Source organism: Xenopus laevis, chromosome 2S (assembly GCF_017654675.1).
Source record: "Xenopus laevis strain J_2021 chromosome 2S, Xenopus_laevis_v10.1, whole genome shotgun sequence".
In the NCBI taxonomy this organism is placed as follows: domain Eukaryota; kingdom Metazoa; phylum Chordata; class Amphibia; order Anura; family Pipidae; genus Xenopus; species Xenopus laevis.
In genome coordinates this window covers 68,373,346-68,389,928 of record NC_054374.1, presented here as the reverse complement: position 1 = coordinate 68,389,928, position 16,583 = coordinate 68,373,346, and the positions used below count along the sequence as shown (strand labels likewise).

Below are 16,583 nucleotides of genomic sequence, written 5' to 3'. Positions count from 1 at the left end.
GGCTGTAAACTCCACCCCTTTCCTGCTTTCAGGGCGCGCAGCTCCGGCATCTCTTCCGGTCACTGAGCTGCCGCCATGTCCGCCAGTAGTCTTCTGGAGCCGGTAATAAGAGTTTGTTTTCCTTTTCTTCTTTTATAGCTCTCATAATGTTACGCGTCTTTGTTTTTCTGTCTGCGGTAGTAAATTTAGCTCCGTGGTTTTTCCCTTTGCCTATTCGCGTAATTCGTTCCCGGTGTGTCGCCTTCATAGCCTGGTCTTTCCGAACGACTTTGTTTCCTCCACTGCCACCGACCCTGATCCCTTTTAACTTCCTCGTGCCTAGTCTATGTTCTTCCCCCTCTCCTACTCGTTTGCTTCCTGCAAACCTGAAGAACAATCTGGTTCCCTTTATTCTGACTCGCTATCTTCCCTCCTCACTGGATTAGTGTACCTTTTACGTCCATTTCATGTTATTTATATCCCATCTAAACAAAGGGGCATCATTAGGATCTTTGTTTTCGTTCTTTTTAAATGTACTGAAGACTGGTAGGTCAGGCCTCATTTGTAAGGCATGGGCAAGGTGGGTTTTATTCATATTGTGTAAGTATGCTGGCAAGGAAGCACCCAGGGCAAGAATATTCAATACACTGGATATAGCTGCTCTAGACGCTTTGCAAGTAGAGAGGGCTATTGACATATCTCTAGTTACTAGGTAGTGCTGCTACTAGTAAAGTGGTATGCACTTGTCTTCCTGTTGCTATTAGTTTCTCCCATAGGGGACAGCTGACTTTGTGGCATGAATTTATTATTATTAACATGTATTTATATAGCACCAACATATTGCGTAGCACTGTAAAGTAAATGTGATTATACAACTAAATCACATGAATTATATACATAGAACATATGGAGTTACATACATCACAATCAATACTGGTACAAAAGGTGAGGAAGGCCCTATGCAAAAGAGCTTACAGTCTAAAGGGTAGGGCGTAATACACAAGGAGTGGGCAAGATCGAATTAAGTGGGTGAGAAATGTGGTACTGTATGTGGTGTTGTGTTTGGTAGTTAAGCAGAGTGAGGGTAGGCTTCTCGAAAGAAGTGCGTTTTAAGAGATTTCTTGAAAGCAGAGAGGTTGGGAGAAAGTCGGACAGACCGTGGGAGCGAATTCCAGAGGAGGGGTGCAGCCCTTGCAAAGTCTTAATGCGAGCATGTGAGGAGGTAATGAGAGCAGAGTTGAGTAGCAGGTCAGGAGAGGAGCGTAGTAAGCGGTTGGGTGAGTATATAGAGATGGGTTCAGAGATGTAGGGTGGGGCAGAGTTATGAAGTACTTTGAATGTCAGGGTCATTAATTTGAATTTAATGCTGAGAGGTAGTGGAAGCCAGTCTCTGGAGGGGAAGGCAAATTAAAAGAGCGTTACAGTAGTTTAGATGTGATATGACGAGAGAGTGAATAAGAATTTTGGCAGCGTCTTGGGTGATATTTATCAAGCTCCAATATTGACACCGCTCCCTTCAGAGATTTTAAGTTTAAAAAGCCCTTATTTAGAACATGGCTTTATGATCTTCAACAATACAACATTTCAGGCCAGCTTCCGCCCAGTTTTTCAGGCCTAAAACGTGGTATTGTTGCAGATCAGAAAGCCATGTGCTAAATAAAGGCTTTTTAAACTTAAAATCTCAACAAGAGGTGGAAAGTGGGTGCTGGCTAGAAAACTGCTATGCACTAAGTGGCATTCCTATGTTAGGTGAAGCTGGTCATACAAACTCCAAATTTTGGTGCTTGTATGATTTGTGTATTGTCTAGGGCAGTTATCCCCAACCAGTAACTCGTGAGCAAAATGTTGCTCTCCAGCCCCTTGGATGTTGCTCCCAGTGGCCTCAAATCATGTGCTTATTTTTTAATTCAGTGCTTGGAGGCATGTTTTGGTTGCATAAAAACTCTGCCATACAGAGCCTCAATGTAGGTTGACAATCCACATAGGGGCTTCTTAATGGCCAATCACAGCACTTATTTGGCACCCCAAGAATATTTTTTTATGCTAGTGTTGCTCCCCAACTCCTTTTACTTCTGAATGTTGCTCATGTGTTCTAGAGGTTGGGGATCCCTGGTAAGGGCATTAGCCTGAACAAGCACAATAGGCAGATGTGCCATGTACTGCCCCTTGTACAGTATATTTGGATTCCCCTCATCCAGTGCTTGAACTAATGTTAAAGCTCAGGCTGATGCTCTTGATGCTGCACTGCAATGGTGTGAAACACCCCAGCAGTCCACCGTGGCTGTCTGGACCAAGCACATGTGCAGTACTGTAAAATTGTTGACTTTTACTATACTGCGCATGGTCATCCAGGACTGTAACAAGAAATCTTTCATAACATCCTGGTGCTATGCTGAAAGAAATATACCATGGGCTGGTTTAAAGGGATACTGTCATGGGAAAAAAAAATATTTTCAAAATGAATCAGTTAACAGTGCTGCTCCAGTAGAATTCTGCACTAAAATCCATTTCTCAAAAGAGCAAACAGATTTTTTTATATTCAATTTTGAAATCTAACATGGGGCTAGACATTTTGTCAATTTCCCAGCTGCCCCAGTCATGTGACTTGTGCCTGCACTTTAGGAGAGAAATGCTTTCTGGCAGGCTGCTGTTTTTCCTTCTCAATGTAACTGAATGTGTCTCAGTGGGACATGGGTTTTTACTATTGAGGGCTGTTCAAAGATCTACCAGGCAGCTGTTATCTTGTGTTAGGGAGCTGCTATCTGGTTACCTTCCCATTGTTCTTTTGTTTGGCTGCTACGGGGAAAAAGGGAGGGGGGTGATATCACTCCAACTTGCAGTACAGCAGTAAAGTGTGATTGAAGTTTATCAGAGCACAAGTCACATGACTTGGGGCAGCTGGGAAATTGACAAAATGTCTAGCCCCATGTCAGATTTCAAAATTGAATATAAAAAAATCTGTTTGCTCTTTTGAGAAATGGATTTCAGTGCAGAATTCTGCTGGAGCAGCACTATTAACTGATTCATTTTGAAAAAAAATTTTTTTTCCCATGACAGTATCCCTTTAAAGAGGAGCAACTGGGTTTATGTTTAGTGACTGGGAAATGTCCAAAGTAACATTATTTATCATAAAAAAAGTGATAAGCCAAAGAAAATGCTGGTTCTCGCAGCTTACTGCATCTGTCATACACTGATTACATTTGGGTAACTTAGCCACAGGGTTGGGCAGAACATCTTAGAAGTTGCTATACTGCAATATCCAGCACTCCTCCATGATCTAAAGTGGAGTTGTACTTCTGCTAGTGGTCCCAAGACGGACTTTCAAGACAGGACTGTAGTGAAAAATATAGTACCGCCGATAACATTTATTTTTGTGAACATTCATAAATATTGTGTAGTTGTGCAGCAGTTGTCAGTTCCATCCTTGCTCGTAGTACAGGTATGGGACCTGTTATCCAGAATGCCCAGGACCTGGAGTTTTCCAGATAGGGTATGGAGATCCAAATAAAAAAAATATATCCCTCAAGTTTACTAAAAAGTAAATTAAACATTAAATAAACCCAAAAGAACTGTTATGCCTCCATTAAGGTCATATATTAACTGGGATCAAATACAAGTTACAGTTTTATTATTTGAGAAAAAGGAAATACATTTTAAAACTCAGAATGATTTGATTAAAATTGAGTCAATGGGAGATGGCTTTCTAGATAATTGGTTTCCGGACAATGGATCCCATAACTTTAACGCTTGATTTCTCTGTCTAGCCTCACTACTTTACTTTTGTTTAGCCATGGCATGTTTGTGGACTTAAACCTAACTGCTCTCTACATATGCTGCTTGTAGAAATCACACTTTTCTCAACCGTTTTTAGAATTCAAGTTTTTTTTGGACTCCAACTCCATTATCAATCATATGAGCAAAAACATTGTTTCCCCCACAGACGCTTATTAAACTGGTAGTTCACCTTCCAAACACAAACCACAAATAAAGATTTTTTTTTTTTTAAATTGCTTTACATTTTAAATTTATCGTTTTTCCAAAATTGCAATGTTCTTGTCTCTGGTGTCTCAGTATGGCAGATCAGTGATCCAGGAGCAAATTCTGGACTGTTACAATTTCCTACGTTTAGTTGATACATTTCTCAGGAGTATCTTTGTAATATTCGCAACAATAGTATCAATTCTAACAGCTGCCTTTAATGAAACTCAGGGATTCCGCTCAGCAAAGGCAATGATAACAAATGTATCAACTAAATGTTTCAATTTATAACAGTTACAGTCGGTGACCTTTCCTCCCAGGGCTGCTTTAGAAGGTGAAAAATGAAACTTTACACTTCAGTATTAGAAAAAGGATCACAAATAGAAAGTATTTGCAAAAAGTTTTTTTCTTTCTGGGGAACAATCTGAAAACAACTAAACTGGAAAAATGGTTTGAAGGTGAACAACCCCTTTAATCACTATCAGCAAACAGAGGTATGGATGGAGCACGTAAGACGCAGTCTCTGCCGCTTTATTGCATCACAACATGTTTCGGATCACAAGGATCCTTTATCACTACTCATTTCTCATAGTTCAGAATAACCCCAGAGGAGAAACTTAACTCTGCCTCTTTCATCTTGTGCCTATTGTAGCTCACAGTATTCAAATGAAACCGGTTCTGCCTAAAGTTCATACCCCACTTACTATCTTTGTTGTTCAAAACAATACTTTGTGCCTGTTAAAAGAACACCACAAAATTAAAGCATTTCAAGTAATTCAAATATAATGTACTGTTGCCCTGCCTTGATAAAAACTGGTGTGTTGGTTTCAGAAACACTACTGTATATTTTATATAAACAAGATACTGTATAGCCATAGGGACAGCCATTCAAAGCTGATAAAAACAGATAAGCTATGTAGTATACAATGGGATTCTACACAGCTTATCTGTTAACTACTTTGTATCCGGTGCCTGTATGTCTGCCCCCATGGTTACCCAGTAGCTTGTTATATAAACTGTAGTTGTGTTTTTGAAGCAAACATACCAGTTTTAAAGTACATTATATGGGCATTAATTTAAACCCTTTTATTTTTAGATGTTAGTGTTTAAGTCTCTTGTCCAAATATTGAATAAGGCAAAGACTTGCCAGCTGACTCTTCCTCTGTATTTACTATTTTATTGTGTTAATACATACAACATTTCTTCCACCCGAAACATTTGCAGAGGAAGGATCTGCTGTACGAGTCTGTCTGGATAAGTGATAAATTACTTATTGTAACTCAATACATTTAAATATGATATCCGTGCCCTAAATGCTCCTGACACATCAGTCATGGTTTGTTTTTGTTTTTTTAAATGCTCTTTCTGTCGCTGTTCATTATGTTCACACATGACAGTGAGTAGTAGGTAAAGGGATACTGTCATGGGGGAAAATAAATTCAAAATGCACCAGTTAATAGTGATGCTCCAGCAGAATTCTCAAAAGAACACTTTTTTTTTTTTAATATATTTAATTTTGAAATTTGTCATGGGGCTAGCTAGACATGTTGTCAGTTTCCCAGCTGCCCCCAGTCATGTGAGTTGTGCTCTGATAAACTTCAGTCACTCTTTACTGCTGTACTGCAAGTTGGAGTGATATCACTGCCCCCCCCCCCAGCAGCCTATCAACAGAACAATGGGAAGGTAACCAGATAGCAGCTCCCTAACACAAGATAACAGCTCCCTGGTAGATATAAGAACAGCACTCAATAGTAAAATCCACATCCCACTGCGACACATTCAATTACATTGAGTAGGAAACCGTAGCCTGCCAGAAAGCCGTTCCATCCTAAAGTGCTGGCTCTTTCTGAAAGCACATGACCAGGCAAAATGACCTGAGATGGCTGCCTACACACCAATATTACAAATTAAAAAAAAATACACTTGCTGATTCAGGAATTACATTTTATATTGTAGAGTGAATTCTTTGCAGTGTAATTTAGAAATAAATCTACACTATATAAATCATGACATAATCCCTTTTAAAGAAACAGTAATACCAAAAAGTTAAAGTAATTAAAATAAAATGTACTGTTTTCCTGCGCTAGTAAAACTGGTGTTTTCAACTATAGTTCATACAAACAAGCCACTGTGTAGCCATGAAGGCAGACATTCAAGGTTCAGGTTTCATAGCAGATACTTTGTAGAATACCATTGTATTTCATTACAGAGCTTATCCGTTGCATATCCTGTGCTTTTTCGGCTTAAATGGCTGCCCCTATGGTTAGACAGCAGCCTATTTATATAAATACTTGAAGTCTTTACCCACCACTATTATACATACAAATTAGGGATCAGTGATTCTTATTACAACCTAAACGTGGTATCTACTATTGTAGTATGGTTATTATATACTCGAGAAGGATTAATTGGTTTCACCTTTATAACGTGTTTTCTTTTTTAGTTTTAGATAGCCTCTCATTCGAGCATAGGTTTAGTTTTAAATTTGAGACCACAGTCGTGGTTATCCTGCCTGCCTTTGCTTTGTGATGTCCCTTGATAGAAAAAATATAGGCAGTTTAACTTTGAGACAACGTCATCGATCTTTTCCGTTTTCTATCCCTATTTTCATGAACTGTATCTCAGATTGGTGCTGGTCACATTGATTAATTTATTCTCCTATTACAATTTGCATTTTTAATTGGGGATTCAAATTATAGGGGTATTTATTGCGCGGCACTTTATATGGATAAACTATTATCCTAATTAATGGGGATGAATTATATGTGTATTAAGTGGTAATTAAATTGTAGTACTACAAGTTTATAATTAATTGTGGTTTGTTCACTTGATTACTGTCAGCACTGCTAATAGAGAACCTTTGTGGGTTTAAATTAGTAAAACTCATATGTTACACTGCACGTTATAAAGGTGAAACCAAATAATCCTTCTTGAGTATATAATAATCATACTACTATAGTAGATACCACGGTTTAGGTTGTAATAAGAATCACTGATCCCTAATTTGTATGTATTATAGTGGTGGGTAGAAGAGAAGGTGACGTGTGACAGAGTATTTTCTGTGGGGTGCTTTTCCTTTTTTTTCCCCTTTGGAAAAATTATTTTGTTGAATTTGATTACTGCTGACCTAGGTCAGACCTCAACAGAAACTAAGATATACAATTATAAATAGGCAATCAAGAGTACTGTTTTGTTTTGCTATTACTTGTAGTCTTTTTAAAGCAAACACATAACTTCTACTAATGCAGGGCAACAGTACATCATATTTTAATTACGTTAAAATGATTTCCTTTTCTTGTGTTATCTAATATTTTCCAGTGGTTATGTATCTAGAGTTGCAGGTATCCACACTGACTGCTACAAAATAAATAATGTGTTGCTCATTTATTTATAACATTTAGCGTTGATTCTCATTCCTCTTGGTACAGTCCCATCTTTATTCTAGCTGCTCACACAATTTTGGACCGTTGTTTGGGTGTGAGGCAACAGCGTATCTACTACGAAAGGACGGACAAACACTGCTTTCAATAGCAATACATATACAAATAACTTAAAGGAGTACTGACGCTTAAATAAAGAATTGGGCTAGATATGTTGTACATTATGTTTTCTGTGCTTCCAAAGATGCCCCAGTAGTTCCCCATCTTCTTTTCTGCTGATTTATTGCACATGGTTTGTACTGCTGTTAGTTGCTGAGCTTAGGGACCACCCCACAATATAAGGCTGATTAGTAATTAATAAAGATAATTACTTCATGGCATCACAGAAACCAGTGCAACCAGCATCCAAATGTAATAATCAGCCTTGTAGCATCTGCTTATATTAACGACAAACCTCTTTTCGGTTGGATAATTTGCGACAACCCCTAAAATAGGGGTCTCCAAACTTTTGGCTCGCCGGGCCACATTTGAAAAATTGTCTGGGGCCACACTTGGAATACACAAACACATTTGATTTGTAAAAGTAAAGGAAATACACAGAAAATAACTACAATGCCACTTGGATAACCAGATAGAGCTATACACTGGAATATGGGACACCTGGATATTAAATAGACATATTACTAACTGGGCAATGGGCCAAATATTAGGCACCCAATAGTGAGTATAATTGCTTACCTGTACCCCAGACTGGTGCTCCTGTTTGCAGTAAACTGCACCATTGGAGTACTTCTGTAGAAGCTGATCCACCACAATCTTCTTCCTCTTCTATCTTTTCTTCGTGCTTGGGCATTTTCAGCTTTCACTTTACTGCACATACCCAGACCTAATCAAAGAGAAGACAGAAGAAGCCAAATAAGATGATGGTGGACTTGTGCAGCAATATTCTGGAGCGGAAAAGTGTTTAGTGAACAGGAGCAGGTATCGGGTAAACAACGTTAATCACTGCAGGGTGCCTAACATTTTGTGTAAAAAGTGTTATTGGTTCCATTTAATGCACTGTGAGTTAACTTTCTTCTGTGTTTTTACCAATGAATATATAGCTTTGTTAGTTCTGTTGGGCTTTTTGAATGGTTTGTATAGCTGTTTTTGTTAATTATCTTTCTCTGTTTTATTTTGCAGAGACCGAAAGGACAAGGAAACAAAGGTAAGAAAATGGACACACATTGTATGAGCAAATGAGAAAAAGCTCTGTGAATGCTATAAGAGAGGCAGGAATAGGCAATGGAACATGGGATATTTCAAACACAATCTTGGAGATTGGAGCATCCAGCACTGTGGACATTACTTTCAGCTGGAATGGTAGAGCCTTAGAGATTAGGTGAAAAGTGGAGCACAACCAAGAAAAAAAGGGGTCACAAATTAGAATTTTGCTGGGGGTAGGGTTGTAGAAGAACAGTTTCATTTTCTTTAGCCACTTTTAAATATGCTGGTAAGCTTCCCGTTTCTTTTTGAGGTGCAGTAAAAATGTTATGTAAAAAAAAGTAGTTGGGAGAAGTATTAAAAATATGGTACAATGGGAGATGTAGACTTTAGCAGTCCAAGGCAAAATAATACTTATAAAGGCAAAAAATACTATACTACAAATATCAAATGTCTTAATTTTTTAGTGCAAAATGGATCTCTCCACCCAAAGGATGGCTTGAATGATGATGAATTTGAGCCATATTTACATGCACAAGAGCGGCAGGTAAGTTAGACCTAAATTAGATATTCCAACCAATCCAACCTAATACTTAACAGTTCTGCATTTGTGGACATTGTTTTTTTTCTTTATTAAAAAAAGAACCTCTCCATCTGTCCTTTCCTCATTCAGAAATTCTGACCTCACAAATGAAAAAAAATATTTTTTTTGTACATCTTACTTTAACTGCAGTAATCCATGATTGTTAGAAATTCAAATGGACAGGTCAAGAAGTGACAAGTAGGAAAAAAACGCATCAGTGGAAAAACGATCAACATGATCTAATGATAATTTTTAGTGTACATTATTATTTTGAGGAGTATTTTATTCAACTACTGTATCACAATTTTTGTTTCTGATCACTTCATTTCTTAAACTTGCATTTATTTTCCCTCTCTTTTAGAACAGTGCTTACACAGCCCTCTCCGACTCATACTTGCCGAGTTATTACAGCCCATCTATAAGTTTCTCATACTCCCTAGGAGAGGGAGCTTGGTCTACTGGAGGCGATCCTCCACCTACTATGCCGTACCTAACTTCCTATGGCCAGCTGAGCAATGGAGAACCGCATTATTTGCCAGATGCTGTGTTTGGAACATTGGGCAGTGCCCCATTCCTAGGACAGCCCGGGTTCAATTTTTTTCCAAGTGGTGTAGACTTCTCAGCTTGGGGCAGTGGAGGAAACTCCCCAGGAGCATCTGCTCCTAGTTCTGGATATGGGGGAAGCTATGCATATGCCCCTAGCACTTTAGGGGGAGCTGTTTTGGAAGGGCAAGCAAGCTTTGGTGGGGGAAAAGCAGTGGGAAGTATAGAACAAGGAATGGGGGCTCTGAAACTGAGTGGAGAAGGGGGTGGTCTGAAGGCAGCTGTGGGTAGTCTGCCACCTGCATCTGTGGCACCACCGAAGCAGGCATCTTGGGCGGACATTGCAAGCAAACCTGCTAAGCAAAACCTTTCTAAAATTCTTCCTCCTCATCCTCCACATCCTCCATCCTCCAAACACAACATGGAGATTGGAACTTGGGACAACAAAGTATGCTCAGTCAGCGTCTGCCAGACATCATCTCCACCGATGCTTCAGCAGACTCTTCCCACTGCACCCCAGGCCCCTACACGTTGGTCTGCCCATCGTAACAGAAGCTCAGAGCAGACACAGCTTCCACCCTCAAATGCTGAGCCTCACCCTGTCCTGGAGAAATTGCGTTTAGTCAACAACTACAATCCCAAGGACTTTGATTTCAGCCTTAAACTTGGTCGTGTGTTCATTATAAAAAGCTATTCAGAGGATGACATTCACCGTTCCATCAAGTACAATGTTTGGTGTTCCACAGAGCATGGCAACAAGCGTCTTGATGCAGCTTTTCGCTCTCTTAATGGAAAGGGTCCGCTTTACCTGCTTTTTAGTGTTAATGGTAGTGGCCACTTCTGTGGAGTAGCAGAAATGTGCTCAGCAGTAGACTATAATACTTGTGCAGGAGTGTGGTCACAGGACAAATGGAAGGGTCGTTTTGACGTGCGCTGGCTGTTTGTCAAGGATGTACCTAATGGACAGCTACGTCACATTCGTCTAGAGAATAATGAAAACAAGCCAGTCACCAACTCTCGGGACACACAGGAGGTCCCGTTAGAAAAAGCACGTCAGGTGCTTCGAATCATCGCCAGCTACAAGCACACAACCTCCATCTTCGATGACTTCTCTCATTATGAGAAGAGACAAGAGGAAGAAGATAGTGTCAAAAAGGTAAGGGCCTACAATAAATCTAGTGAATTTTGTATTCTTCCGGTTGATGGGCAGCTAACTGAAAAACCGATTAGCCGTCATACATTGTCTAGGTAAAGAGTACGCATAATAATAATGATGTAATAGAGAGGTCAGTCAAACACTTCATAAAGTCAGTGTCCGTATTCTAAGAGGGTGAAATTGAAGATTAAAGCTTCCCTTTCATGGGTACATTTAAGCTGCTGATTCAACCCCTCTAGACAAAGTTGGCAGTTTATCTACCTGTGTATGACACTTGCTAAACTACCCTCCCAATTAGGTTGGAAAATTCAGCTGATGGCTATATTGGCATGTTGATGCAGGTCTTGCCTATCAGGCCTACGCTTGCTGTTATAATTTGATTGAAAAAAAAAAAGTTAAATGTATCTGTATAAGTAAATTTTTTTTTGTACACGTCTAAAAATATGAATAGTGTGGACTAGCACAATATTTTGTTTCACAAATTGTCAAATTGAGTAATTTGGAAATATTATCCTGCCAAAACAATGTTGTGTAACGCTATTTAGCATTATTTCTGTCTGTTAAAGGAAAATTTTAATTGCAATGATAGTGCTGTTAGTGATTAAATAACAGAATGCTGGAATCAAAGCAATTTCTGAATACTTGTTTTAACAAAGCAGATAATCTTTGAATTAGCCAGATTAAGACCACAGGTTTGGTTACTAGCTTCAAAGTTTGTATCCTATGAGAATGCCTAGGGAGACTTTGGGTACACAATTTCTTGCCACACCCCAACAAACATCCAGCCATTTTAATTGTTCCCTAGTTAAATGTGTGTGTTTTCTACACACTGCTAAATTCTACCTGTGTATTATTCAGGCATGTCATTCTAAAGAATTGAGCAGTCACTTGCTCAACCTCAAAGATGTCATCAGTTTATTTATTTTAATTCTTGCTTGTAATTGTTTCAAAAGTTCTTGTGTTTTCTTCTTCCTTTTAGGTGATCAAGAATTAGTGGGAGAAAAAAACAGGTGAGGTCCATATACTTTCAGAATGCTTTTGTATTTAATTCAGATGATATGGTTTGTTTTCCAACATAGGTACTCTATAAATTAATAGAATTCTAAATGAGTAACCAAATAAATTCCTTTGGCATTTCAGATTTGGCATGGTCATAATGGTTCCTATTTAATGTTAAATGCCATGGAAAGGAAGACTTGTTCCATGCAGGTCACCCTGAAAAGATGATTATTACAAAATTCTGTTATTCCATTGTCCTTATACAGGTTTTGGTTCTGCTTGCCAGCCTAGGCAATAGGAGATTTATAGTCCATGTGCACCAGAAATACATTCCTCATAACTATTCTTGGAATAAACAAAAACATTTTTCCATAACTTGCATAATTTAACTCCATTACATATAGCTTTTACCTGAAAAAAAATCTTAACATTATCCCTTTTGATCCTTGTATTTTTCTTCCAGAAAGCATACTTTTTTTTCATGCTTGGTTTGGCAAATGCCTTACTGTATAACAGAACCTTTAGACAACAGTGATATGAGAACTGCATCCTATAGTTTATATCATTGACAGATAAATAGCCCTTAAAGAAGAACTAAAGCTTAACTAAAAAAGTAGGCTAGAAATATTGTGCATTACGGTTTCAGCTTTTGTGCCAGCCCAAGGAAACCACAGCTCTTTAACAGTAAAGATCTGTGCCTCCAAAGATGACCCTGTAGCTCCCTATCTTCTTTTCTTTCACTGCACATGCTCTGTGCTGCTGTCACTTACTGAGCTTAGGGACTGACTCAAAATATACAGTACACATAGAATATAAATGTCACAATATAAAGCAGATTACTAATTAATACAGATAATTACTAAATGGCACCTCAGAAACTAGTGCAATTAGCATCAGAATTTAATAATCAGCCTTGCAGCATCATCTTATATTACTGACCAACCTCATTTTCTGCTTGATAATTTGCGACGAACCCTAAGCTTAGCTTCTCAATTGCTGCTCAGAGCCCACTGAGCATATGAGTGTCACAGACACTTTCCAAGATGGTGACAAGTTTGAAGTCCTGGATCATTGCTGCTATTGAGAAGCTAAAACTTTAGGCTGGTGCAATAAGTTCAGTATATAAAATGGCATTTTTAACCATATTCATTTTTAGGGTTTAGTGCTCCTTTAACGGTGAGCTAATGGCTCACATACTGTGTACTTGCATGCAGAGTGCATGTAAGTAGACAACATATTATTCTTAACCAAAGTCGAGTTATATGGATGCAGCCGTCTTCTACTGTCTGCTGGGGTTAATCTCCCACATTCCTCTGGAAAAAATAAATAGTGGTATTTACAGTGTAATATTGCTGTTATATTCACACATGCCTTTACGTGTCAGAAAGCCAAATACTCGTTATTAATAATTTAAATCTTAGGGAATTGGTCGTTTGAACTGTAGTATGAAGTTTTAGGTATGTTCCTAATTTGTCTCATACGAATAATTAAAAACCTGTTAAGATTTTTGTATTTTGCAAAGAAGTGTTTAGATATCAACCATTAACTCAGATCTATTCTTTTGAATTTCAGGACCATCCACCAAATTATGTCCCCTTTAAAAGATGTTCGGTGGAGACAAGATGGACTTTAGCTAACGGGACCTGCAGTTATCTTGTTGAAGGACAATAGAAGAGGGTTACAGTCCCTTTACTTGTGTGATTTAAATGCACTTCCAGAACCCACAAGAAGGATTAAATACTGGTATTCAAATAAATCTGGGTGTTAAACTTCAGATTACAGATCAGGTTAAAATAGTATGCTCATTCCCGGCATCTGGAGATGTTTTGTTTGTATCATAAGCCCCTCTTGCCTTGGTTTATTTTCAGTTTGCGGCAAAAGCCCTCTTTCTTTTTCTCTGCTCCAAATGTATGTGTGTTTTATACGCATGTACTGATGGAGCATACTTTATTAAAGAATATGGTACACAGGGTCACACCTGTTTCCCTGAAAAAAAAAAATGTGTTTGTGTGCCAGGTGCATCAACAAAATCTGCTGCATCTGCATATTGAATATTATATGTATGTATTTTCATTTGTTACTCCCACAGCAGGAGCATTGACTGGGCAAATTCAACATGAGAAAGTTTAATTTAATCTGGAAACTTTTATTTTGGATGGGATACAGTATAAATAATATGTTTGGAGAAAGAGTTAAAAAGAAAAACCTTATTTTAAACAGGTTTATTCCATTAACTTTAAATGAACCGTTCAGGATACAAATAAAAACTGGGTAAATAGGCTGTGCAAAATAAAAAATGTTTCTAATATAGTTAGGTAGCCAAAAATGTAATCTATAAAGGCTGGAGTGAAAGGATGTCGTACAGAACACTACTGCTTTGCAGCACTCTAAGGCTGAGTTAATCAGTGACTTTAAGGGGGGCCACATAGGACATAACTGTTCAGTGAGGTTGCAATTGATCCTCCGCATGCAGCTCAGATTTAAAGCAAACAGTTATGACCCATGTGGCGCCACCTCAAATCACTAATTGGTTACTGCCTGGTAACCAATCAGTGGAAACCAAGAGAGCTGAGAAGCAGGAAGTAGTGTTCCAGCTATTATAGTAGTATTATAGTAGTAGTGTTCAGTCACTCCAGTCTTTTTTACATTACATTTTTGCCTACTTATTAAATTGAAAAGTTTATTTTGCACAGCCTATCTATTTACCCAGTTTTTATTTTTATACTGAATAATTCCTTTAAGTCAGAGGAATGAGTGCCAAATTTGGCATCTGCTGGGTTGGCAACCCAACTTTTGAGTGTGAAAGGTTATGTCCACCTAAAGTCATTTTGTGCCCCTTTTCTCTTTATAAGAAGCCATTTCTCTGAAATAAAACATCATGTTGAAAGCAGTCTGGTGGTATGTATATAAGTAAATTCATTTCATTAAAAAAATCTATCTTCTGATTCAACACAATAATAACTTTGCCAAAACTGTAGGACCTGTGTGCTGGAGTGAGCTACACAGGTTTTTGGGCTGCTTTTTCATTAATTTTTAATGGTGTCCATGGGACCATTTTCAATTGCCATTATCCATTTCAATGCAGTCTTATCGTATGAATTTATGCTTCTGGGTCCCCCATAAAACAGTATCGGCAGTGACAAACTTTATAAATGCAGAAGCCACTCCCACAGTTGGGAAACAACCTGATTATTTCTTTTTTTGGCAGCAGAAATTGGACTTCACATATGTCCCCTTCCTGCTAAAATCTGCTGTATAATTGCACTTCTATACAATCACAGAATTGTTTCAGCACACAAACCTCTAAAGGACTCCCTGGATGTCTTACAGCCTCCAGCCCCTGCTGATCCAGTGAAGTTGTGACAGATGGGGGTCTAGACCCTACTTGGTTTTCTGCATCACAGCATGAGTGGCAGGGACACTTTATAAGCAGGTCCCTTTGGGTAGGGGCACACTGGGCGATTCGGGGAAATTTAGCCGCCTGGCAACTAATTGCCTCATCTTTGCGGCGACCAATCTCCCCAAAGGAGAGTAAAGTAAAGTTGCCTGCGGCATAGCACACGCGGCGCTTCGTATTCCGAAGTCGGCCAAAGTTTCCTCGTGAGGCAACTTCAGAATATGAAGCGTCGCGTGTGCCATGCCGCAGGCAACTTTACATTATAGCCGGCGCAAGACAGAGGGAAGGCGTAAGGGAAGATTGGTCGCCGCAAAGACGAGGCGATTAGTCACCAGGCGACTAAATCTCCCCGACTCGCCCAGTGTGCCCCTACCCTTACACTCATCACAAGATACTCGATGAGATTAAATGCAGCATTGATTTTTTGATCAGTGCTTAGTGGGAAAATAAAAATAAATGACAACTGGTTTATTGGCTGAACAAGCAGACCAGCACTTGAAGCATGCGGAGGTGTAAGGGGGAAATATATTGCAGTAGAAGGAGATATACATCAGGCTTTTTTATTTGTTGCTACAGGTATGTGATCAGTTATCCGGAAACCTGTTATCTGCTAAGCTCAGAATTATAGAAAGGCTGTCCCATAGACTCCATTATAATCAAAAAATACAATTTCTCTTTTTTAAATGATTTCCTTTTTCTCTGTAATAGTGATACAGTACCTTGTAATTGATCCAAACAAAGATATAATTAATTCTGGATGCAAAGCCTACCTATTGGGTTACATGATTTTTTAATAGACTAACAGTATGTAAATCCAAATTATGGAAAGATCCTCCGGAAAACCCCAGGTCCCGAATATTCTGGATAACGGGTCCCAAACCTGTACAGGGCCACAATAATGTCTTCTAACCATGCCATGTATGTATTAAAAGAAAGGGGGGAGGGACATTGTAGATCAAACCCAGTTTTATTGCATTAAAGAAGAGCTGAACAAAACTCACAATTTTAAGTGATCAAATGCATGTATCAAATTTGTCCACATATAAAGTCCACAGGGATGTTAAAGATATCTCCCTGGTTGCTTTTGATTCTCCGTAAACCAGTATACTGTACTATTGTTTTTACAAGACTGTTCTTTTAATAGTTCCCTTGTAGTGATGTGCGGGTCGAGAATTTCTCGGCCCGCACCCGACCCGGGCCCGCTGTTCTCCTTTATTTATAGGCCTGCCCCACAGTGACAAAAGGGGTGGGGCAGGCTGAAGTTTGTAAATTCCAGCGCCGGCAGTACTAGGTCGCAGGCGGGGAGAGCAGGAGAAGAGTTCGACCCGCGCATTTCATCCAGGGGTCGGCCCGCACATCACTATT

At 39.0% G+C, this 16,583-nt stretch overlaps 1 protein-coding gene across 1 annotated transcript; it reads left to right on the top strand.

Moving 5' to 3' along the window:
* The first annotated feature begins 64 nt into the window (after positions 1–64).
* On the top strand, positions 65–14,708 carry ythdf2.S (YTH N(6)-methyladenosine RNA binding protein 2 S homeolog). The gene is given in 6 exon segments (NM_001091271.1): positions 65–102; positions 8,520–8,544; positions 9,008–9,087; positions 9,485–10,822; positions 11,802–11,832; positions 13,394–14,708. Coding segments are annotated over 5 exon segments (1,485 nt in total). The 5' UTR covers positions 65–75; the 3' UTR covers positions 11,817–11,832; positions 13,394–14,708.
* The last annotated feature ends 1,875 nt before the right edge of the window (positions 14,709–16,583 follow it).